This window comes from Chlamydotis macqueenii, chromosome 7 (genome assembly GCF_036417535.1).
Source record: "Chlamydotis macqueenii isolate bChlMac1 chromosome 7, bChlMac1.mat, whole genome shotgun sequence".
NCBI lineage: Eukaryota > Metazoa > Chordata > Aves > Otidiformes > Otididae > Chlamydotis > Chlamydotis macqueenii.
The window spans coordinates 31,650,276-31,677,152 of record NC_141562.1 but is presented as its reverse complement, the minus strand read 5'-3'; the positions used below and the strand labels follow the sequence as shown (position 1 = coordinate 31,677,152).

The 26,877-nt window shown below is 36.0% G+C and overlaps 1 protein-coding gene across 1 annotated transcript in view; it reads right to left on the bottom strand.

Moving 5' to 3' along the window:
* The window catches only part of ATRNL1 (attractin like 1), a 490,222-nt gene that overhangs the window by 289,033 nt on the left and 174,312 nt on the right, over positions 1–26,877 (bottom strand). Inside the window, exons 21-22 of the mRNA XM_086752524.1 lie at positions 22,448–22,500; positions 67–161 (exon numbers count right to left, since the gene is read on the bottom strand). Of these exons, the coding sequence (XP_086608650.1) occupies positions 67–161; positions 22,448–22,500 (148 nt within the window). The remainder of the gene's footprint in view (positions 1–66; positions 162–22,447; positions 22,501–26,877) is intronic.

The window sequence follows — 26,877 nt, the reverse complement described above, 5'->3', positions numbered from 1 at the left end:
CAAATACAATGGAAAACTTAATCATGACTCTCAAAAACTTGTCTAAAACTAATAACATTTTCTTACCTGTTCTGGATTTGCTATAAAGTTTATGGCAGTATGATGGCGATCATCCTCTTGTAATAAGCTGAACGTAAACTGGTAATCAATCAAAAGACTGTCTGTGGGCAAAACAGAATGTAAAAGTAAAATAGATTCAAGTGTATATAGATTAACAACATTTTGTGCAAGCACTTAAAAATTGAGCATTTACTTTTATTTTTAAAAGCATGGAGTAATCCATAAGTCAGAATAATTCCCCGTTTAAGTATTTGCACTATAATGGCTTGAAGCAGTAAAAAAAAGTGAAGCTGTAAGAAAAAAAAAAAATAGAGAAAAATAACTAAATTAACGAACAGACTCCATCATGGAGTCAGAGGAGGTATTAAGCATAACTTGAAATAGCCATGCTTTGTTAAGTAATTATTCCAAAATACAGTACCAAGTATTGCTAGTGTTATCAGTTCCCTAATTTTACTCTGAAGTAATTATTCAAATATGCTGTTCAAAATGCAATCAAATATTTTACTTTTATAGTCATATGCTTTGCTGTGTTACGCAAGTTGTTTACATAGCTACATTACTAGAATACGTTTTAGAATTACTAGTTTTAAAGCTTTGGGGAAAAAAAGTTGCATCCACTGTAAAATTATATAGTAGGAAGGCACGATACTGTAGTAAACAAGATTGCTAATAATAAAATGGCGCCGTGGAATTTTGAATACAAATTATGTGACCACCAAGCACATCCTTTCTAAATTGTCAGAATTCTAAAAGATTTTGTAAGTGTCAAGTGATATAAACTTTTCACACAAGAGAAACAAGTGGCAGTTTAGTGTTGACTCAAAAATACTGTATTTCACTTCCAAATTATATTTAACCTATACGTTTATCTTTCAACATATGAAAGGAATGGAGTCTGCAGGCAGTTCCTGGTCATGCCATTTCTGTCACTGCACACTAAGGGCACTCCCCTGACAGCCAGCTGAAGTTACCCTAGGTGCAGAAGGCAGAAAAGGCCATCCTCAGATGACCCAAATCATCCTTAACCCTCCCTGGAAGGAGCATAAAATTAGTGGGACAAGTCAGAAGACTTAACTTTTGAGCCAACTCGTTTTCCTGAAGTTGAAGGAATGAGATCAACCCTTAGTAGGGTCACAGCACTAGGAAAGACTGAAAAGGAGGGGGAAAGAGTAGGGGTAGATTTGCCAGGGTGAAGCAGGTTTCCAGTACATCCATAATTAAAGCTATTTTCCAACCTAAACAATTCTATGATTTTATGAAGAGATCTAGTCACCCGGGATGACTCTTGCTGCAATTCATAGAGGGCATCATTCAGTCAGGTAGTCAAGAATCAACAGAGCCCTCAGAGAAGTAAATTGTGTTAACAGATTAATAATTCTTGTGCAACAGTCAGTTGTGAGGCAGAGGTGGGTGCAGTGGATGGATCCTGAAGGTTCTGTTACAGGGGCAGATATCTTCAGATCTAACAGAATAAATCTTCTAACTCCTTGACCATTATGGTTCTACAGAGATCAAAAGATTCTAGTTTTTCCTCTGTCACAAGAAATAATGAGGTGCCTTGTAAATGTACATGATTCAAATTATCATTTTGTGCATGTTAAAATACGCTTAGATCCAAGTCATCTTCAATGCTACATCCTAGTGAATAACTTTGAAGCCCTATTTTGAGCTCTCTTATTATGACATTCTGCCAGCCATCAACACCACATGGGCAGTGCGTTACAAATAAAAAAATATGTGATCATAAAAACAAAATCAGTAAATACAGAGTGACAGATTAAGTCAAAGCAAGAAAAAGCTATGTCAGCATTTTGTTAGACTCAATAGTTTGTCTACTGCTGACAATCACCTTTTCTCTGCAGCAACACATCATCTGAAAAAATACACTCTATCATATCCCATGGGAACCCTGACATAGAAGGAGAAAAAGAGCTTACTGGTTAATGAAGCAAGAATACAGCCCACTGTATTCTCTTAATGGTTAAATGGTTAAACAAAATGGTTTGGTTTGGTGGTTGGTTTTTTTGTGTGTGTTTTTTGTTTGGTGGTGTTTGTATGAAAGCAAAATTAGAAAATAAAGGAGTTACATTAAAAGAATTACCATGACCTTCAAAGATGAAAAGTCCACTTTCTCTATTATTACCCACCACAGTGCCATTATTCAAATAAGAATAAGTTGATCTAGATGTCATAGATAATGAGTTTTGATCAGGTATTTGCAAGCTTATGAAGGCAAAAGATGAATAAATATTAAAAGACACCATTTATTTATTAATCTTACTCTACACTTATATAACTATGCAAATCTAATTAATAAAGTCTCATTGACTCTATCAGTAAGTGTGCCCTATCTACATATTTAATAGTAAGATTACCATTGCACCAGAACCTATTTGAAGGTCACAGGACAGCAAAAGATGGCAAGTAGATATTGACCCCTATTAAAGTGATTAATAAACCCTTTAATAATGAGTAGCAAGGCCAAAAGGCTAGGAACTACGTGCAGATGTACTAAATCTCCTGATCTGGTCAATTTAGGGTCCCACAAAATACAAACGACTGCTTTAGCACAAATCTTTGCAAATACAATTGTTGTAAATGAATGGTAGACTACTACCACAGCATGCACTCTTACAGAAATTGCAGCTGCTGCAAAGGCTACAAAAATGCAAGAAACAGTGTGGGAATGCCTTCTGGACAAGGCAATGTCGATTTGCTCTCAATATAGGAAAAAATACCATTTAAAAGCACCATAGTCATCTTCTAAACCCAGATTACGCCCTCTCAGAGATGTCAAAGACCAGCAGTGTTATATACTTAAGAGCTCATCATACGGCAAAATTGAGAATAGACACAGGGCTCTTTTCTCCCAATCATGTGTGAATGAACACTTTTTCTGCACACAAGTTTAAAAAAAAAAAAATTGAAGTCATTTACTCTTAAAACAATATGACTACTTTTTTACTGGGACTAAGTCAAGAGAAAAGGAACTACTTTTTTTTTTTTTTTTCAAAGAATGCAGGAAAAGTCCTTACATTGATAAAAGATGTTCAACTATATAGTTCCTCATCACTTTACCCATCTGTAACAAATCAGAATAATACTTCCACTTTTTTTACTGCATTTCTACCTGCAGTTGAAACAGTATCCCATGAACAGTAACAGTTGCTTATGTACAGCACTTTTTATACTCAAGGTATCCCAAAGTTTTATGGAGTTATTAATTACTAATCATTCCATTAATAGTATCAAAAATAGCTATATATCCTACATGGTAGCCATTATCAGCTCCGCAGTACTCAAAGAGCCTTGAACAATAGAGCTTGTGTTACCAAGGAAGAATTCTGAGAGCCAACACATGAAGCTCACCCTAGGATTCTTCAAAGGTACCAAAAGACCTTCAACTAATGCCGAGTTAGCCCTACAAAATGTGATACTTTCATTGAACTATTCAGAAGGTGCACATTTCTTAGCATTAATGGACACAAATCATGTTTTTATCCGAGACCTGCAGTAGAGAGGGACAAATCATTAAACCTATCTTGGCCACCAAGTGGATGCTGCAAAGCAGAAACACACACATCTCTTCATAGACTATTCTAGTTCAGGGAAGATACCTAAAGTGGATACGACTTGAATGAAGCAGAGAGCACTGCCTAATGCAGTTTTATGATTTGACAGTGCAAATGAAGCGAGGTGCACATGAAAGTCTGACGCTGAGACTGCATCTCCTTTCCATCTTTCTGAAGACTGCAAAACTATGCTGAAGAAGTTTCACAGCTTGTAGGAAGGCTCACTTTCATACTCAGGATACTTTCTAATTGGCCAAAACTTTGAGAAAGACTTGCCTGGACCTGTTCTTAAATTGCACATCTCAAATTTCTGGAAAATTTTATTAGAATATAAATTAGTAGAACTAATTTAAGAGGAAAATCAAAGTGAGAATAGAAATTAAAAGAGATTGTAAAGCAGTCTCTCCTCTCTCTATTGCACCCTGCTTCTCTCAGTCTCACTCTCCTTCCTCCTCTCCATCTGTTTCAGGTTTCTCCAACACCTTAGGAGACTCTCATCCACACACATTCAGCATCTCAGGAACAATATTACCTCCCTCTCCTCCAGAAGGCTTCACCTTCTACAGACTGCAGCAGGCAGAACAGCTTTCCTTCATGCTGCCAAGCCCTGTCCTGAACGTAACCCTAAACATAATCTATGCCAATAGATCGTAAAAGCACATAAACAGACCAAGCAGTTACACAGTACATCATCACACCGTATTTCCCAAGTCATACTGTCATTCAGCCTAGACAGCTTAGCTTGTAAATAAACACAAAATTTAAAGTAAAATTTAGTTGTAAGATTACGACCTGTTCTGAACAGTTAAATGTATAAATAGTCAAACGCATTAAGAGCTAAATGTAGAAATAGCAAAAGTACATTCAGCATATCCTGTTGATATATATAGTGTATATTTACAATGAAATTTCAAGAAGCATGAGATTTTACTCCACGTATTTTTGATTGAACAAGCCACCGTAAGTATTTTTACCCTTTACATAAACACATGAGACTTTTCACAAGTGCTTCTGTTTATAAAGACACACAGAGAACAGATTGCTTCAATCAGGAAAGAAACTTGGATCACACAAACAGAAATTTAAAAAAAATCTCACTGCATTTATATTGTAGCACAGAATAAAAATGAAAGCACAAAGATAACAAATACTAAACATAATCACCAAACTGTCATGTGAGCAACACCTGATAAAAGCAATCTTATAATTTTCATCTGGCTGGCCTATATCAACAGCAAGATTTCAAATCTGCTTTCAAAATTCAGTGAATTCTGAAAGTAAAATAAACAAATTCAAACAAGAACACCTCTGTAAGAGGCAGCAATCAAAACCAACCATTAACATCTAAAAACTAAACATGCAGACATAGGAAAAAATGCTAGATTCTCCAGAAGAAGCACTGATGTACTCTGTGTTTCATTTTTGTGACTTTCTCATTTTTACATAAGAATTTAAAAACATAGAATATGAATACCACCTTTTTTCAAAACATTTTTCCTCAATCTAAATTTATTTCTCAACACATTTTAAATTCACAAAGCGTCAATTAGCTATAACGATTTTCCAAAGAGACTAGGTAATTAACTATCCTAAGCACTGCATAGACTCTTCTCTTCACTATGGAAAAACTGTTAATGACATTACAGAATGACTGTTGCAGTCTTATTTTTTAAAAAGTTAACTGAAAAAGAATTTACCAGAATCATTTTTTTAAACAATTACTTGCTCCCCTACATATTCTGATCCTTTGGAAATACTATGCAGAAGAGAGTTTTATCTTAGTTTTAGTAAAATCTTAATATCCACTATTTCATTTTTTTTATGCCATCAATATCCTCTATGTCTACATGTTCCCAGATACGTTTGAAATAAATATTTAGGTTGGTTTTTTTTTTAAAAGGAAAACTGATGTTCAGAGCTTCCCTACACCAACGGGCAAGGGAAAGAGACAGAACCACTATCATATTACAACAGCAATTCCCTTACTACTTTGTCCTAGTACAAATGACTGTAAAATGCCTAGTGTGTTGCTGGCCTGGATAGGCACCCCAGACCTTCATCTCAGGTTTGATATAGGATAGAGGTGACTCAAGTGGCAGCCAGACAGAATTTAAACAGCCACAGAGAACAGTATAATCTATAAACTCCCTGAACTTTTATGGCTAAAGTTTCACAGAAAAAGTTTTTGAGAACACACAAATCTCCTATACCAACTCAGCGCGCACAGCTCTCATCTTACCTCCTCACCTCACACAGTATTTGGAATCCACAAACTGGGTATTTTTGAGCCAAAGCTTCCCCAGGAGTCAGCCCAGTGCACCCTAAGCACAGCTGCTACAGCGTTCAGCACAAACGTCAGCCACCATCGCTGTGGCATGGCCTCCTCTTCAGAGCTCTCCCCAGGAAAACACGTTGTTTGCTGCCTTCTTTTTGTTCGTATTAAACCCAACTCCTCTTACTTTTGCCTAGCAGGGTGTGTGCCCCACCACCTTAGTGTAGGCAAGGGAGAAGCGTCAAAAGGATTCACACCAGCAGGGAAAAAAAGATGCAATTTGAACACAGAAAGACAAAGATCAGAGGAAGTCAAATGACCCAGGCATTCGGCAGGGACAGGGCAGTCCTACAGTCCAATTTCTGTTCCCAGGCATGTTGCTTTATTTTGTGTTAAAAATCATTGAATAAAGTAGAAGGAGGAGGTTGGGAGATAAGACCACAGTACCCGATAGCATCAATGGTCAAATATAATGCGGACTTATAGTTACCAAGTCTTTTCACATCTCCCTCGATTTTTTTCAAAACCCTTGACTGCTTTCACAGTCAAAAGGAGTCATTAAAATCAATTCAAAATGTCAGTAATGAGTGTGTGTGAGAACACAACAATAATTAGATGAAGAAAGCCATTTAATTAAATGAGGAAAATAAATTTCAAAGCAATTGTTTAATCCTAGTATTGCTGTTAATTTTGAAGAAACTCTTTCTCTAATGAAGACCCATGACTTTCAATGGGGATAATATGGCTTAATATGGGAGTTTTATACTCACATCCAACAAGGAACAGACCTATTCCTATACTCAAGCTTTTGTATTAAAAGAAAATTTTGTGTTTTCTAAAATGCCAGAACGTTCCCAAAAGAACAAGGCCAGACAAAAGTCTTGAGAGATTTTAAATTCTACTTCAGTATTTCCAAGTACCACTACAACTGTCTAAGAATACAGAATTACATTGGTAATGATGTTAAGAATTTTTTTTTAATTGGATATAGTTAGTATAAATTAGTGATAAAGTTATATACAAGTTAAAGAATATTAAGACTGTAAAATGAACCACTACAGTCAAAGGTGCCTGTGAATTATTTTTGGGTGAGTGCTCCGTTAATAAGCAGCTATTCAACACTTTGTTCTACATTCAGTACTAAGTGTTGGGCCCATGCCTCATTTACTACATACTACACAAACCCCTTTCTAAAGACAGAATTAATTGCTAATGTGGCTTTCTAATGGATTCATCACTATCATTTCCTAAATTCTTCAGAAAATTAATGAATTTGTTACTACATTACTGTGAGATGAGCAGGCACTATTAGCCCCATGTTATAGGACAGGAAATGAAACAAAGACCAAGGACAAAAACATCCATTAATCATAAGTAGCCAATCTGAAATACCTCGAGTTTGATTCTTCATAATATTTCAAATTACATAACACTACATACAATCATTCTTATTTTGCAGCTCCTTTCATCATGGTAATTCTTTCCACTTTTACAACCAAACAGGAAAGGAACATACATTCATCTTTCCACTACATGACCACCAATTCATCCCCCACAAACAAATTCATTCAGTGCACTGTAGAGGGAAAGTTCACTGGGAAATGGCATGTAGCCATGCTATTAAAAATTGTACAATCATGTCCTAATAAAAAAAGTAAATAAAAAATGATTGGGCCAGCAACCTTAATTCTTCCACTTTCCTGGCACCCGCTGCGTAAATTGCATATTTCAATAAAGGGGTTTTGTTAAGTAATTTTAAGAATCAGGCTGGAGTAAATTATAGAGAACCGCTTTACTTTTCAGCCAGCTTTTCCCTTTACCCAAGTCTTTCTGGTAGACCACCCCAGTTCACTACATCTCTTAGCAGAAAGGGAAGAATGAACCTGGATTCCCTGAAAGGGAGCAAGAATGTACATAACAGGACACATTTTCTAACTTTGGCCACTGGCCATTCTCCCATGGCTCCTGTCACATAGATTCTTAATAGACACTTCTAAAACTGAACCCGGCAAAAGATTTTCATACATTTCTGAGAAATGTCTAACATTTTGACTCTGAAAGTTAAAGTTTAGCAAAAGTTCTAAGTCAAAAGTACTACAATGTATGTCAGACACCCATAAGAACAGAGCATGCAACCAGACCCACTCACAACACAGCCTCTTTCCCAACTACAACCTAGCAATCACATTTTATAAATGTTAGGTGAGGATCACATGATCTTTATTCATTCAATGACTAAAGCATTTTTTTTCACAAGTTTTTTTTTCTGATAAATAATAATAAATTATGCTGAAAACTAGGGTAACGGGCATCAAAAATGTCAGTATGTGCTTACTCAAAAGGAATTATTATGGTCAACTTGAAATGATGATGGATGGATAATCACTAAATCTGAAGGAAGAGATGACACGCTATTAAGAGGACTAGCCATAAAACAGAAAATGAAAATGTTTAATAGCAAAGAGTGGGTAGCAGAGAGGTGAAAAGCTTCTCCATTCACTGAATAAATGACACTGGCCTTATGTACAACAATATAGGTATTACATAAAACTTTGAAGACTAGAATTAAGAAATCGTATTTCAACCATTCACTTCCACCAGTAACATTTTTTTCAATATCTTCATTAGACTAAAAGGTAAACAGACAATTACGTGCCTGAGTTGGTACATTTTCATCATTCTGTATTATTGAACTTCAGTAACTCATTTTGTGAATAGAAATCTCATAAAATAGTGCTGTTCTATTTTTACTTCTTGAAATCACTTTTAAAGTTAGAGTAGGAACCTCCCTCATGATTGCAACATCAGACCCATCACAGTCAGCCTCGTCACATTTTTCTATTTAGGGAACTCTCTATTCATGCTGATTCTAAAAGTCATATTCTTACCTCTTCATTGCACAGGCAGTTTGTCTCTCCCCTGCTCTTTCCTGCGATTGTTCTCTATTTCCAGTAAGAGTTTGTTCAGAACAGTACTATTCATATTCCTCTCTGTCAGCAAAAATGTTGCTTTTGAAACCAAGTTCCATTATCAAATGCTATAAATCATATTCATTTGTGACCAAAATAAATTCTGCCTGTATTATATCCAAGTTAGGGGGCTACCACCAGACCTATTTTCAGTTAGGATAATTATTTTGAACTTTCAGAGCAGCTGCCTGATTCATTCTTCTTGTCTGTAGCTAACAGTCATCCACTGCCTCATTTGCATTGTTATATGGAAATATGTTAGTGTCCAACATTACTTGTCCATTGTGAGAAAACAAAAAGTCATTTACTGTGAAGTCTTTACTATCAACTAGCAAAACTTGCATTTTTGCTAAATGTAATGAGCAGAATGATCTTCAAAATACTCTAGCACTTACTATTTATATGCCTCTTTTTCCATGTAAAGAAAGAACTTCACAGAAGTTCAAAGTTTTAAAAAAAGAAATCTGCAATAATAATTCTTTTTTTTTCTTTTACTGTACTTTAAAAAAAAAATGTACTAAGCTAAAAAGCCCACAGAGATGGGCTTCTTAGACAGAGATGGGCTTCTTAGACAAAGATTAGTGCCATAATCAGCAAATCAGGTACCTAAATTTTATTTTAAACAGAAATCTTTTCTGTTATGAAATTTTCACCTGCTATTTGTAAAGGTCTAATAAGTTGTCAATTTTGATCCTAAGGGAGGGTCAGATGCAGAAAACTTGCCCTGTCTGACCTGTGTTAAAATTTTATTTGGCTAAATGCTACTAATAGTCTAGGCTTACTCTATACAGACTGAAACTTTCTGAAGATGACTGATCTTTTTCTAAGACAGATATCGGATACCAAGTACCTCTTGGTTCTCTCTACTGGCTACAGAAAGACCTACAAAGTTAATTAAGGCTGGACATATAAGCTTTAAAAAGCTAGTTAGGCGAGAGGTGTATCACTGTAACTGTCATAGAAGTAAGTATGTAGGTATGTAAATGTTATGGTAAGCAAGCGAAGACTTGTTGCTGAGATCTAAAAATTGAGGAACATATATAATTACCTGGATTCTTTTAAGAATACAGTTGAAAGATTATGTTGCTAAAGTTTTTAAACTATGTACCACAGCCAGATCTCATTTTTTTTTCATAGATTTTTCACTAAACTCTTAACTGAAAACACTGCAACAACTGATGAGGTTTCTGTGATCAGCTGTAGAACTTCACAAGTTCTGCACAGGACCATGGTCAATAAACAGAGTTTGGAAATCAATGAACACGAGATTATATATTATATATATATTTTACTAATATATTATATATATTAGTAAAAAAAGAAAGAAAAGTGAGTACGTCAACTAGCAGTTATTTAAATATCAATTTTAGAAAAAAAGGTCTAGATTTCTCTGATGATGGAGCATTTCAAAGCTCATGGCACAGGCATTATGATTAGTCAAAAATAAAAATGTTTTTACTTGATAGTAAGCACTGCCCAGTAAACGAACTTTTATTTTGTCACAATGGACAGTCTTTGTAATATCTTAATTGTTGTAATATTCCTGAAGTGTTAGAAAAGTTGGAGAAAAATATAAACAAAACCAAGAAAAAAATCTCATTAAAATATTATGGTAGGAACTTATCTCTCCACAAAATTTTCTTCATAATGATCTAGATGCATCACCAGCTTTACAACACTCATATTAATATTACAACTCTAACACACAACAACATTTTGCAATACACCATCATCAATTCTCACCAACCTGATTATAACTTTTTCTTTAGTTACATAGTCTATATGCACTGAAAAGATCTTCAGTTTGCTTGTTCTGACAACTGAAATAGCCCATCTAAGAAACAACATTAAGTTATTGTTTGAGATCATGTGTTATTGCCAAAGCGGGATGTTTCTTGTCATACAGTTAATGAGAGCAGTCAAACTGTAATACTATTTTAAATCTTGCTCTCATAGTGTTGTTTATTGTATAATCCCTACAAATAAAGCACGTTGTTTACTTTTAGAAATAAATTTATTTTTATTTCTAAAACGGATTATTGCCCATAAAATTACACTGTGTACGGCAAAAGCATAAATACTGGTGTAAAAACTGCTTATGCTTTTATACCTGTATATGCTCAACTTTTCACATAAACTCAGAACATTCAGAATTTATTCACACAATAACTTCTACATGGATTATTAGCAGATTTTTTTGTCCTGGTTCTCAAATAATTCAACACAGATCTCAGCAATTAAAAAGGTAACCTCTGGTTGATCAGGCCTTACAAGCAGACAGAACATGCACTTTGTAAATTGGCTATAAAGATACACAGATAAGTAGATACTCCTGTAATATCTCAACATTTTCAAAATTCTCTTCCTTCCTTTTTCTCATTATGTAGTTGAACTTTGCTTAAGAAACCTTAAATCTACAGTCCAAATGTCAGATCTTACCCCATGTTGCTTGACTCCATGCGATTTATATAAAATACAGAACGTAAATTGAAGTTGAGATGTTCAAACGTTGCTGATATTCTTTGCCATTTCTCAAACAATTTTAATATGTTATTTCTGAGAAGTAAAATCTCTTACAGTAAATAAATCCACAACACTTTCTGCAAAACTGCACTTCATATTGGACAGAAATTATGCATGTCATACACCTCACTGTGCAGTCTCCTCTATTTTAAAGTCAGGAATTGCAAAGTCACTTGTTTTGTAAAAAATATGATAAGCTAAATCACCATAATTGCACAATGGACAGTAGAACATTTGCATTACAATTTTTAAAAGTAACACAAGTACCTTTTCATTTAAAATACCATCAGGTATAGTTAAAGTCTGTTGATTCAAATAATAACATTCTCACTGCTTTTTGCTCATCCCAAGAATTGAATCCCAACTCACCAGAAAAACATTATATTAAAATTCCCAACATTCACAAATGAGATTACATATCTAGAATATTGCCTAATCTAGTCTACATAGCCTTTAAAACAGATATAGGAAATACCACAACCCTTAGCAGAGAGTAAAGTACAGAGTGACAAATGAGAAAAAATGAACCCAGATTCTTTTCCCCACTTCCTACAAGTTTAGCTTGTAGGCTTGGCATAAAATAATAAAAGTGTTCCATTAAACTAAGCAAATGGAGATAGAAGAGGAAGGAAATACAGAGTTCAAAAGGCTGTTCTTCTCAACACCAAAGCAGTCAATCACTCTTCAGAGGAGACTTATTCTTTCTCTGAGAGTGTGAACGTTGGCCACCACAGCAGGGCTCACTGGCTCCTTTCTGGAAGTGACTTGGAATACTCAATTTCCACCTCAAACAGCTGCCATAGATTAAAATAAATACTGTATTTTCCCAGTACATTTTTTTCTATAAACCAAGAGCTACATACAGCTGTACTTTCATTAATTCATTACCTTTTTTGTCACAGAAAGTACTGCTAACTGAAATACATAAATAGAATACACCTCTTCCTCCTTCATTGTTTTTTCAGATTATTAGCTTAATATAGAACAATTGATAAATATCACTACTTTTTGACAGATATAAAACACAAACTTTTTTACGTAGTTCTTCTAGGAAAGGTAGTATTACCTTGTAACAAGGAACAGCTAACTGTAGCAACTACTGACTGTTCGTGTGTTCTCAGTATTTGAAAACGACTGATTGTTCCTATCATCTCTGCCTGATCTTCACAGACCATATATTGCAGTAGGAAATCCTTGACAATGAAAATGAAGATAATTACATATTTGCACAATGTAGTTGTACATTGTCTTCCCCAGATGAATTTAATTTTGCTCTTTCCATCACTTAGTCTACTGTTCATTCTAATAACGACCTCTCTTCATCTTCTCTTTCGTTAGCCATTCGCAGTGCCATGAAAGGCTCTAACACTTTAAAATCTGTCTAGCTATATTTTCACAAACCTGTACAGAAGTAGTACCCATTTCTAGTCAGTAAGAGTAGAATTCTAAAATTCTTATTTCATTAATGAGAAATAATGTGAGATTTTTGCCCTTTTAGGATGTTTCTGCCCACACTTTGCATAGCTTGTCATTTTTCCAAAATAGGAAATTTGGAAAATTTATGGCCATGGCACATAATGAAAGAGGCTAAACTATCCTCAAGTGCTTCATATTTGCCAGTGCAGAAAAGTACCTCAGTTGATATGGACTAATGCGATAGTCTGTCCAAGAACTCCCAGTCAAAGGAACCAACACAAATTCTCCCACAAACCCTAAGCCACTTATTGAAGTCAGGGGTTTTCTTCCTATTTCAACTTGTTCAAGATTTCACTACAGATCTTTCCTTGAAGTCCCACTGATCAAGAATTCTCTCTTTTCCCTGGGAAGTCTTCATGAGAAGCAATATCCCTGTAAAACCAACACAAAGGCTTTCCCTTCACTGTGAGCAGGTAAAGGGACACTGACGGATCCTTTCATATTCTGTTTGCTTCTTACAGCTCCAGTCTCGAGGAGCTCTAATGCCTCCCAGGTGTCTGAGGAGTGACAGCTCCTGTCACACATTAGGGAAACAAACACATACACAGCACATTGTACATACAGCACAAGGATTTTAGAAATACTCACTCCTATGAATCCCGGCTAAACACACGGACAAAACAGGATATTGTATATACACAGATATTTGCATTGGTTTCCTTATCATTTAAAAAAATGGCTTCACACACGGGCTAGAGTCCCCTACAAAGCAAAGTATTTCTTCTGAATGAGTTCTCCAAGTCATCGACTCACTCTCACTTTTCCCTCATCAAGCTTTTCAAAACTGATAGTTCTATAATCATAATTTATACTGGTTTATAAATTATACTGATAGATATTTTACTGTAAAACTACATATATTCTCAAGATAAATAATAATAATAATAAATAATTATGGGACCTGTGGAACTGTCTATCAGGTGATGAAGGCCTCTAATTCAGACTTCTGTTTGCATACATTATAACATTTATCTATTACTTTATTCTTCTCAAGAGTTAGAAAGCTAGTTTGTACAGAGTAGTAGCCACCTTCTTTTCACTTAGGGTAGTATATCTAAATGAATAGTCATTAAAATGACTTTGTCTACTTTGGCAAAAATTATTATATAGTATCTGTAAGGGGATGCCAGTCAGTAAATTCACTGATACATAAGCTATCAGAGAAAGCAAATAACCCTCACTTGAAAAACAAAATGTGTTTTTTAAACAGAGAAAACCTCAAATATTAAAAAAGTAAATACATACATGGAAAGATTCTCCAATTCACAGTAAAGTCTGAAAATGATTGACAACAAAACTGTTTCTTTAGCCTGCCCAGAAAAGCTGCAAGCCAACATACCATTTGGCAAATGAATATGTAGAGCCTGGGGTGAGATCATAATAGTTTATTAGGAGCTTCATATTCTTAGTGTGGCTATTGTTTTAATTATCTGGAAGGCAACAGTTGGTTTGTGTGGTTATTTTAGCTCAGGGCAAAGACGCCGTTTGTCTGCAGCTCTTTGTATGTTCTGAGTTGGTAGGTTTGTTGAGGCTAATCTTTTCTCAAACCATTCTAGAATCGTCTGATTTAAACTATAATCTGTTCCACTAGACTCTTTAAACACTAAGAAGATTTCTTTTTAAATAGAATGTATTTGTATAAGTCCATGTATTCAAATGACAATGTGAGTCAGTATTGCCACCGTATTTCTAAATAATAAAAATTGTTCCAATCCGTATCAAAGTCAATCAGTGTTAGATATAATTGGTGGAACTCATTATTTTAATTCAAGCATGAGAGTTTTACAATTACAATATGTATTTAGTTTAAATTAATGCTGTCCCAAAAGGAAATATGAATTCCACAAATCAGCAGTGAAGCATCTAACTGCTAGTATACATCATCTCACAACCTAACTAAAACAAACACCTTTTCAAAAGCTAAAACGTATTGTTTATGCTCTTTAAATTTCAACATAATTTTTAAATATCTGGAAAATCTCTGCTAATAGTTTTATTAAAAGTGTTACTTGCTATTTATCTTCTAAAATACTCTCCTTGGAATGTTCTTGAGTTTAATTTTTCTCAAGTATAGCAAGTCTGCCACCTAGTGCTTTGTGGTCATCTCTAGTACCCATTTTATTTGGTAATTTTTTATTTTAGTTTTTAATAAAAGATATCATGCTCTAAGTCCATAAATGCATATACACAGGTTTGTCTACACACAGAGTGCTTAAAAACCACATTCTATTTTCTTGCTGACAGGCTGCATTACATGTTTTAAGAGCTGTTAGATCATATGTGCATTTCTTGACTAGCATACAACCGTCTCACAACTGTGCTCTTTTGTTGTGAGATCTGATTGGTGCAAGCAGAAAATGTAAAACCTGCAATTTGTTTTCTTAAAAACAAACAAAAAAATCATGTCAGTATAGTATGAGGAATATCTGGGAAGACACGGAAGACAAAAGCTGGGGAGTGATGCAGAAAAGGAAGCATAAACAGATTCCATTCACAAAAAAAATTCCAAGTAGCAGGAATGAAGTAACAGGCTGAAGCAGCTCAAGAACCAATTTATGGCAGATCCCAGTGTGGCACTCACAAGCTGAGAGCAACCACAGCAAAGTGTAATTCAGATCCTGCATCCATTTGTCCTTAGAACAATTCCTTTTTGCAGAGGTTGCTAATGTCTGCTTACGTCCAGCTCCTCTGTGAAGATAACGACCTAGGTTTCCACTGCTTCATTTGCCAGATTATTGCAAGGCAGCTAGACCACAAGAGAAAATTTGGCATAGTATTTAGAGAGATTTCTTTCAATGGCTTTCACTCCTCCTTTTTTATGAAACAGTAATATTTGTACTATAACTGTTAATGAAAATAGGCATATATCAGAACTTCAACTACAAATAAGCCCCCCCCCAAAAAAAAAAAAAATTATGTTCAAATAATAAGGAAACACCAGGTGCGATGAACTATCAGACCACATCAATAGGTCAGATTAAGTCTAAACTGTATTTTGACAACACGTATTAATGGATAATACAAGGATGTATTATCTAACCCTTTTGCTCTGAGACAGTACTGAACCAAAAGTCACTAGACATACCATGTTGTAACAAACTATCTACTTTTAATAATCTATCCTCTACCAAACCATCTTTCTAGTTACTACTACTGGAAACAAACAAAAAAAACAAAACAGAAGAATAAAAAGTAACACCTGGAGTACCAGGATCTTTGTGCCAAAGCTCAGATACCAAAAAGTAATTAAGACTTCTTTTCTTAATTTTTATCAAGTCAAATTAATTTTAAGTAAATACAATACAAGAAACAAGTGTTTGTTTTTGTTTCAGGCACCATACTACTGCATAACAATATAATTTTAAAGTTTTACATTATAACAAAAAAAATTACTATAAGAAATTGTAAGGACTATAGGTAAGGACTAGCATTTTCCTTTACTTTGCCCTTTTTGAAGTCCTGCTGTGTCAGCAGTAATGGGGCTAATGCAGCTCCAGTACTGGACTAGAATCCTTAGGAGGTTCTACAGTAAGAAGCAAAATTTCCTTCTTACTCCTCAGCTCCCTGCACAGATACCAGATACTATCTTCTGAGCTTCCCCTGAATGCACATTTCATGCTTCCTCACCAGTTCTGGATATGAAAGTATCATCCTTCATCTTCATGAGCTGCTGACATACTGACACAGTTGCTTATTGTTATCTTTTCTGTATGTACACCAAGGAAAGAAGCAATAGTGTTATGAGCTATAATGACTTTATGGCTCAGAGTTTAGAATGGCACGGTAAAGCTATAAATCAATTACTCAGTTAACTCCCCAAAAAGTTGTTGCAAAATACTTACTAGCTCACATACAATCACATATTTTTCCTGTCATGTACTTTAGAGAAGAAAAAAATCCAGCCAATAAAATTTATTGAAATATAATTTAAAAAAAAAAAAAATCTATGAATGTTATCCATTAGGTTGGATTTTTTTGTGATAAACATCTGAGAACTCAGCAACGTTATCTCTGGCTTTCCATTTCCTCCCTCCAGGTCCACAATGTTCACTAGAAAAGCTCAGTGGTGTCAGTGCTCTGTAGTACACCTGACCCTCAAGGCTTCTGCAGATAGGCCTACCAGCTTCCTTTTTTGCATGCTCCATATCAGAAGAATATTTGAAATGGTGGTTGATGAGTCAACTGTGAGAAGCAATCCCCAAATGGCATTTCATAAAACACAGGTGAGAGAAAGATCAGAAAGAGCTGTGGAAGGAAACATAGTGAACCTAGGAAAACACTTAAAATTTGTACATACTTTCAGCCTCTTTTCTGTAGAGATACTCATGCCTCCTCTTTCAAGGCTGTAAATCCAACAAATATCTCCATCAGAGTCATATGTTATTGCAAAGATGTGGAATAAATGATCAATAAATAGGTTTTAATTCTACAAATTGCTATGAAACATTCAGCCTCTCATTGTTTTAAGTCTCTTCATAAATGATCCATCTCTCCCGACCTCTATTCGTTCCCGGATTCTCTAATCATTCTCAAGGGTCATGTTCTAATCCCTAACAAATTTAAAAGTGGGCTTGCTCTGCAGCACTGTAAACTCTATAGTGTTACCCTGGATACATAACGCAGTACCAAATGCAAAAGGCAAGCTTCCGCTCTGACTTCACAGAGAGTCAGACCCACAAAACTGTCAGTCCAGCCCAAAGATAAGCACCAAATTAATCAAAATTGGCGAATCAAAATTGTTAATTTATTGCAACTGTATTGCACTAAAGTGTGCGGCCCCATAAGTCATCACTACTACTGCCTGTTTTAAAAGGGCAACCAATCTGCAGAACCAAATAGAGAAACTACTTCTTATCTCCTCTTCATTACTGGTGCTAGTACCCAGAAATAATTTTTTAAAATGCTTTTAAAACTTTTTTTTTTTAAGACTAAAAAGGAATAAGAAATTAAGGTATTTAAATCCATGTACATTTTTTCAATTACATTTTCTTAGCTGGCTACTAGATTGGCCCTAGCTAGGAATTCTCTTGGTGGAATAGGCAACTCCTGAGTGCTCAGCTTACCCAGAAATTCTAACAACTATGCAGGCAAACAATAAGATTTATATTCACAGTACTGTTTTGTTGTAAGCTTTTATGCTTCTGCACGTAGTAGTATTAGAATCTATCAGTTATACCTCTTGTTTGAAATGCAGCATTGGAACATGCAAAGTAATGTACATAAAACAGACAATTTGGAAAGTTTTTGCCCTTAGAAATATAGATATCTAAAAAAGGTTTACAGAGGAGAGTGTCACACTCTTTCAAAGCAAGTGACTGCTAGTAAGCCTATAAATTCACCCTCTGTATAGTAAGAAATCATGAATTGTAAATTTAAACTCTCATTTTCTCTAGAACACTGGTATAACTATTCATCCATTTATGATTTAAAGCTTTGTGTCTGTCTATAACCCAAGTGGCACTTGTTCCAGCGATTCCTCCCAATCAGTCTAAAACCATCTGGTTTTGCTCATGTTTCTTTGCACCCCGGAGCACTGATTCTGACAGTAATGCATTTCTAACACTGACGTGCAAAGAACTAATCCCGCGATTTGGATGCAAACTTTGCTATCTAGGTGTCACTGTTACACATCACGCTGGCTGAGATACCAAAGAACAATAACAACAGATACGAATGCATCATGACAAAATGTTATATTTATGGTTTGTGTACACAGATAAGTCAGCTGCACAGCCGTCTAGGGCCTCCACTCAGAATTCACTTATTGAATCGGCTTCTGATCATTCACAGAAAGATTGCCTTCTACAAGCAAGGCTTTTGGATACAGAGCCTCCCTACCAGAAATACAGAGACACAATCCAGAAGCAGACTTGTACTCAGCTTACAAAAATATTTACACAGACAAAACTATGGCTTTTAAATTCATGAAGCATTCTTTTGTATTCATATTCTTCTTTTTATTATGTAAAAGAAATCTTTGACAAGATTTCCTCTGATATTCCTAAACAATGGCATATCAAACACTTTTGGCTCAAGAAATTCTTCCTCATACAAAGTTCCTGAGCTGCAAATTGATGGATGTAAAGAGAGAAATATCACTGTATGTTTGTCCATTTGCTAGACTCTTCCCCTGGCATTCATATTCAGCCACCACCAACAACAGGGTACTAGAACAGATAGACCATCCATCATTCAGCTGCTCATGCATTCTTATACATTCAATATCTTTTTAATTTTTATATCTGTGAGGTTTGTTCTCATTCTCTTACTCTCAGTTTGTTCTCCCTGTTGTGCTTTTTCAAACATATAGTGAAGCCATGAAGAATGAAATTAAAAATTTCAATAGAAGCAATGAACAATGATTTTCACACAATCTGAATAATGTACTATTGTATGTCCTGTCTATTATGCATTTTCTACTCTACTTTTATTAAGTTTTGATAATTTAAAGTAGAACCACTCATGTCTAGTGCTGCATTTTTATTTACATTTATTTTTATTTACATTAAGGCCCTGCAATGTTTTAGCATGTTACTTCCTATATAAATGTCATCCTTTTCGATCATGCCAGACCTATCTGTAATTTTCCTGTGTTTTCATTTGTGTTCTGATCACAAAACGATCCACATACAGCATTAACACTCTGCTTACTCTCCTACATCACTATAAAAGGGAACAAATAAGGAAGAAACAAAACCAATTTGTGCTATCCCACTGGCTAACTCTATTAAGTTCAGAGTTTATTTACTATCTTAAACATTCCATCGATGTTAACACCAGTACCTACATCAACACCGTTCTGCTCCCCTTTCCTAGCCTTGAGGATGGCAATGATAAGCAAGAGGGAGGAGAATACTAGGCAATACTTAGTCAGCTGGGCAGAGAGCTGAAGCAGACGAAAAAAAGCCAAACTCCTATAGGGTAGCGAGTATTCACAATATCACAAGTTGCAGAAAGTTCCTTTAAGGCAACAAACATTTCCAATCCACGCTCTGCTGTTGAAGAGAAACTGAGGTCATCCAATAGCATATGAAATTTAGCCAAACACTCAGGATTGAATTCTAAGGTTTTGGCTTAGAAAAGCATTCCAATTTAGGGTAGTATTTAGAAAAGTAAAAAAAAACCCACAAGATAAAATTTGAACACTTAAAATAGATCATGTTGAAGACGGCTGAACTCAAGCACGTGATTAAAAGCTTTCCTGAAGAAGATCCCAACCATATAGCAAATGACCAGCTGTATTCCTATTTTCTTACCACTCACTGATTTTGATTTTAAGTAGTAGAAACAAATGTGCCTAGAATTTTTATTTCCCATAAAATCATGCTGCTCATAACTACATACAATTTGGTTTTTTCTCAGTATTTTCCTCCCTTCTGAGCAATAACTATTCCTGTGCTGTAATAAATAAGAATATTCTTGACTTCAAGGAGAAGTAAAGCAGCATGATATAAGTGTCTAAAGAGAAAGTTTCTTACAGGGCAGTGAAATAATCACAGAAAAATACCATCCAAATGCCCATCTTGTACAAAAGCGAAACATTTTCTTATACAAATTATAGTCCACGGTAAGACCATATTTTAAAATACTTGTATAGATAAGAAATTGCAGCATCTCTTTATGACATACATGTTTTCTAATACATCATTTAGCAGGTAATGGACAGTGCTGACAAGCAATTGTCATTGAAATCTTAGGTCATTCAGTTATCCACAAATTAACAAATTATTCCCCATTATGATGCATCAGCCACCAAATGTAAGAAGCACAGGATTCCACTATTTTAAATTAGCACGGGCTCCTTATTACTTCCAGATAAACTAACTCTGAAAATCATTTATATAAAATATCTTAAAAGGACTGAAATTATTAAAATAAGATTTATCATTCCAGAACAACAAGATCTTTTAAATATTTTGAAATCTGACAGAAGACAAATAATAGCAGTGAGTTAAAGGTGAAAGGGTATCTTTCACAATTTGTCTTCAACATGATTTATAGACCCAACCTGAAACATGAGTGCAAAAAAATAAGGTTTTTCATGGACGTGCCTGAGGTCTACAAATCTCATTAGTGTCGTTTCTTTTCCATCTCTTAAATTCAATAACATTTATTTTTAAAGGGCAAAACAAATGTTGATACACATATCCAAAATAGCCTATACAGAACTCTTTGTAGTACGAACTTCTCGTACTCATTATCCAGCTCTAAATCTACAAAATTTATAAACTTCAGAGATGTAAAAATTCATTCTTCTGAACACTGAAATTTCTAGTTTGAATTAAGAAAAATTCCTTATGCAACAAACAACAAACAGAATTTATTCTACCAACAGTGTCTTTAAAATACAGTTTTAAGGAGCATTTTCAAATTGGTCTATTTTATGTAAACTGTCAAAAATGTTAACCATAACTTCAAAATACAATATTTTAAAATTATCTTCCAGTTTAAAGTATTACATTTGAACTTAATTTTTCTGTGAGGGGAGAAAAAAAAAAAATCCCCAAAAAACCACACCCACATCAAATTTCTTCAGTATCTGGTAAGAAGAATAAATGTTTTAGGCCTATGGATATGCCAGCATCTTTAATATAATATATGTCAATTTTGTTCTGTAATACAGACTTTGCAGATGCAAACCATTTAAGGCAGAAAAGAAACATTAGTAAAGAAAAGAAACATTCATTCATTAGGTAAATGATGCACTAAAGAGATTCTAAAACAAAGGTCTTTTGTACATTCTAAAATGAAATGCTAAAAAAGAAGGCCAGAGATCAGAATAGATGCTATAAATACATTCAGAGACATTTCTTTATGCAAATTTTAAGTTTGGGATATCAATGACGTTAGGAAACAACAGACAAGTGGATCCAATTGTCTGACATTGAGCAGGTATGTGAAAAAGTCACAGAAAGTAAAATAGTGTTCTCCAACATCCCATACATTTTTATGATGATTAAAATTACTCTTTAACATCGATATTGGTACAGCAGAATTGGCACAGCTTACTAAGGGATTTCTGCACCTGAGTAATAAGCATTCTTATCCCTTCAAGTGTTTACTATGACTTTCAAAAATGTAATGCTTTAAACTAAATTTGCCAAAGGCACCTTTTCTACAACAATAAGAACACAGAGACAATACACAGTATCATTTTATGATACTCTGAAGAGCAGCTGTGTATCATGTCCCTGGGAGGCAGATTGGCTAAGCCACTCAGAATGTCCCCAGGAAATTGAGTTGTTTTGCCTATCGCATTTTCCTATCACAAATCCTTTTAAACAATGATACAACTACTTATTCCTTTTGTTCACATAAGTTGACATACAGAAAACAGCCCAATTGCTTGGTCAGTCCCTCTAACCCAGGTGCAAGACATCAACTTTTAGTAGACTTTAATTCACATTCTTGCAGATACAGTAACAGGGAAGCCCAGGGGGTATCTTATTTTTCAGTCAAAATATCAACATGCCTAACTTTAGCAAAACATTTTGTTTTTCTGAGGAAATGAAATTATCACATAATATGTAAACAGCATTTAAGTACTGAACATTAAAAATATAAGTACTCACAGTAGCATGTTCCCCTAAGCGGATTTCCAAGATACCTATTTTCAGAGTCACAGCTGCAGGGGGGAAAAAAAAAAAAAAAAAAAGACAAAACCAAACATTGCCATTAAACACAGTACAGTTTTAATAAAAAATGCAGCTAGAATATTTATTGCAAAAAGCATGAGTTTCATTACCAGTAGCACAAAGACATGAAAATGAAAAGTATTGATACAATTCTTAATTAAGGTGTGCTGCTTTCTGGAGGCATCTCTCTCTCCTTACAAAAGAAACCTAGAGTGACTAGACTTTTAAATAAGGTACTTCATTCATGTGCCACCTACTGTAAGACTTACAGCAGGTGTTACATCTCCACTAATGAACAAGGGAGAGCCAGGCAAGGAGGTCAAGCACTGAATCTCTAGTTGTCCATGTCACCTTAGTGATAAGTTACTCCCTCAGCTGGTTTTGATCTGGACCTCTCCAAGACAACAGCTGAGCATCAATTAAAGGGATAATTCACTACAGAAAATTTCCAACTCTTTAAATGAAAAAAAAAAACCAAAAAAAAAAAACCAAAAAACCAACCCACAAAACAAATAAAAAAAAAATTACAAAAAAACCACCACCACAACAAAATCAAATCCCCAAAATATCCCTAAGCATGAAATAATGATTACATTTTCACAGTGTAACAGAGGACCTTGAGGTGACCCAAAGATATGCTGCCTCCTCTAGAGAGACCAGACCTAGGCTATCCAGCTCTACCAGGCCATGGCAACGGCTCTGGGACCAGAAGTTGCAGGCGTACGTGTAACACTATAAGCAGAGCAGTGTCTCAGCTACTTGGCTTCTCTGAACTTCAATGGCAAATGCTTCTCTTCAATGATCACCGAGGGCACTAGGTGAAATTTAGACTGAATACCATGTACTGATGCTGCTGACAAGACATGTACATGATAAGAGCTGGGGAAATATCTCTCTTCTTGGTAAGAGATATAGTTATTTTCAGAGACAAGAAATATCCTACAGAATTTCAAAGTCATCAAACTATAATAATTCTTGTGTTATTTTATTTGTGATTAACATTAAAAAATTTCTTAACTTAGATGTTATATCATCTAACAAGTTCCAGACTGTAGAATAATGTTTGTATTTCTGTTAGTCTCTTCAATAGTTTCCATGTGGTGATTCTTAACATGCTCATTTTTATTAAAAAAAAAAAAAAAGGTAGAGAATGTCTTTGACCCTTTGTTAGAGTGTCATAAAGAAAATAGTCAACAGTAGCACTAAAACCAGAAGAAAAAAAAAAAAAAGTTCTGGACTCTGCTCTTGCCCACTCCTGGTCTCATGTCAGCATGAGAACTCTTTGCAGGGTCAACTATACAAAAATTCAACTTTTTTTAATATAGAAAAACTTTGGCTTAAAATCCAAGAAAAAAAAAGAGGAAAAAAAAATGCTTCAACTCTAACTGTAGCACAGAATTTCTGGTCTTGTCCACACAGACACTCTGGCCCTGCAGTCCTTTCCACAGAATTTAGGAGAGGGGCTGATGTGGAAGTATCTCCCTGGCACATACTTAATAAAGGAAAGGAGAAAATAACCTCAAGTAATAATATTGGTCTGCCTGACACGCTTTTTTCTAAACATCACAAAACACTAACTAAATTCTTCAATGATCAGCTCACTACTTAAACAGATTAGGCTTGTAAAAATAAACTCATGTGTCTGAAAATGTCTTTAGGTTGGGAACTTCGAAAGAAAGAGCTAAGGGAAAAGGATCATTTTCGAATGAAGAGTTTAAAAGAATTTCCTTTTCTTTTCTCATATGCAAGGTTGTCACATAAACAAGATAGTATATTATGCAACAAATTACAACAACATAGTAGAGATTATTATAAGAGGAATTATTTTTCCTTCTGAATTGCTTCAAAGGCAAAGTAGAATACTAAATACAGGCAATATTCAGAATATGCTGGGGTTTTACACCAGAACACAAAGATATATTTTATACAAATATGTATTTAGAGTCTTTTCTCAGAACAAGAAAACTTCTCAGAAGGCAAGAAACACACCCTGCTGCTCACTGATAATGGCACTGATTTATGAATGACATAGAAGAGCGATGTCCCATCACCAGTAACAATAAGCTGTACAACTTTCCATCAGGAGAACTAAAATTCTGCTGTGAACTCTTGCTGGTCACAAAACTCACCTGTGGTGATTCGACTCAGTGTCTAAAGGAGCTTAGTTTGCTCCTGACACAAAATAAGACTTTTCTTTTCAAATCTTGAAAAGCTTTATGAAAAAAGAAAGCTGTTTCCACACAGCTTCCCTTCTAATCAGATGAAATCATTTCCTGCAGATCAATAATCACCAGAATCCAAGGATTTCCATTATCAAACAACCTTCTGGTATTTATTATTTCTCTTTATATTACAGAAAAAAAAAATCCACAACAATACATAAAATAAAAATATCTATTAAATTCATCTAACGCACCACAAGTTTCATTACCTAAAAGAACACACAAAAGAATAGTTAATATGAAAATTACTAGATACAGAATATTTTGCAATACACAAGTATTCACAAGTATTCACTGAAATCCAAATAATTACTAATTCCCTGACAATTACAGAAGTGACCTTCAAGAACCTTGAAGAGTAAAATGCCAGTACAATTTTACACCTCAGTTGTTTCAGCATAACACATGATGAAATGATAAAATACAGATTAAAAAAAAAGAAAAGTGAATTAGACCACAGCAAAGTATTTTGATATATTATCACATATATTATATTTTCTATACTGGGAGCCTCACAGAAAACATTGTACACAAGGAGCTGGTGTATGAATGAAGAACTGCCCATTGTACTCGAAGAGCAGGTTCGGGATCATCTGAGGAACATGAAGGTGCACAAGTCCATGGGTCCTGATGAGATCCATCCGCGGGTCCTGAGGGAACTGGCGGATGAAGTTGCCAAGCCACCGGCCATCATATTTGAGAAGTCGTGGCGGTCTGGTGAGGTCCCCGATGACTGGAAGAGGGGGAACATAACCCCAATTTTTAAAAAGGGGAAAAAGGAACACCCAGGTAACTACAGGCCGGTCAGCCTCACTTCTGTGCCTGGCAAGGTCATGGAGCAGATTCTCCTGGAAACCATGCTAAGGCACATGGAGAGCAAGGAGGTGGTTGGTGACAGCCAACATGGCTTCACCAAGGGCAGATCGTGCCTGACCAATTTGGTGGCCTTCTATGACGGGGTGACGGCATCAGTGGACAAGGGACGAGCAACTGACATCATCTACCTGGACTTGTGCAAAGCTTTTGACACTGTCCCGCACAACATCCTTCTCTCTAAACTAGAGAGACATGGGTTTGATGGACGGACCACTCGGTGGATAAGGAGTTGGCTGGATGGCCACACTCAGAGAGTGGTGGTCAAAGGCTTGATGTCCAGGTGGAGACCGGTCACGAGTGGCGTCCCTCAGGGGTCCGTGCTGGGCCCCGCCCTGTTCAACATCTTTGTCGGCGACATGGACAGTGGGATAGAGTGCACCCTCAGCAATTTCGCCGACGACACCAAGTTGTGTGGTGCCGTCGACACGCTGGAAGGGAGGGATGCCATCCAGAGGGACCTTGACAGGCTGGAGAGGTGGGCCCGTGCCAACCTCATGAAGTTCAACCAGGCCAAGTGCAAGGTCCTGCACCTGGGTCATGGCAATCCCAGGCACAAATACAGGCTGGGCGGGGAATGGATTGAGAGCAGCCCTGAGGAGAAGGACTTGGGAGTGCTGGTGGATGAGAAGCTTAACATGAGCCACCAATGTGCCCTTGTGGCCCAGAAGGCCAACCGCATCCTGGGCTGCATCAAGAGAAGCGTGGCCAGCAGGTCGAGGGAGGTGATTCTCCCCCTCTACTCTGCCCTGGTGAGACCCCACCTGGAGTACTGTGTCCAGTTCTGGAGCCCCCAGCACAAGAAGGACATGGACCAGTTGGAGAAGGTCCAGAGGAGGGCCACGAAGATGATAAAAGGGCTGGAGCACCTCTCTTATAACGATAGGCTGAGAGAGTTGGGGCTGTTCAGCCTGGAGAAGAGGAGGCTCCAGGGAGACCTGATAGCGGTCTTCCAGTACCTCAAGGGGGCCTACAAGAAAGATGGGGAAAGGCTGTTTAGTAGGGCCTGTTGCGATAGGACGAGAGGTAATGGTTTTAAAATAGAAGGAGGTAGATTTAGATTAGAAATTAGGAAAAAATTTTTTACGATGCGGGTTACAGAACACTGGAACAGGTTGCCCAGAAAGGTGGTGGAAGCCCCATCTCTGGAAGCGTTCAAGGCCAGGCTGGATGAGGCTCTGAGCAACCTGACCTAGTCAGGGATGTCCCTGCTCCTTGCAGGGGGGTTGGACTAGAGGACCTTTGAAGGTCCCTTCCAGCCCTAACCATTCT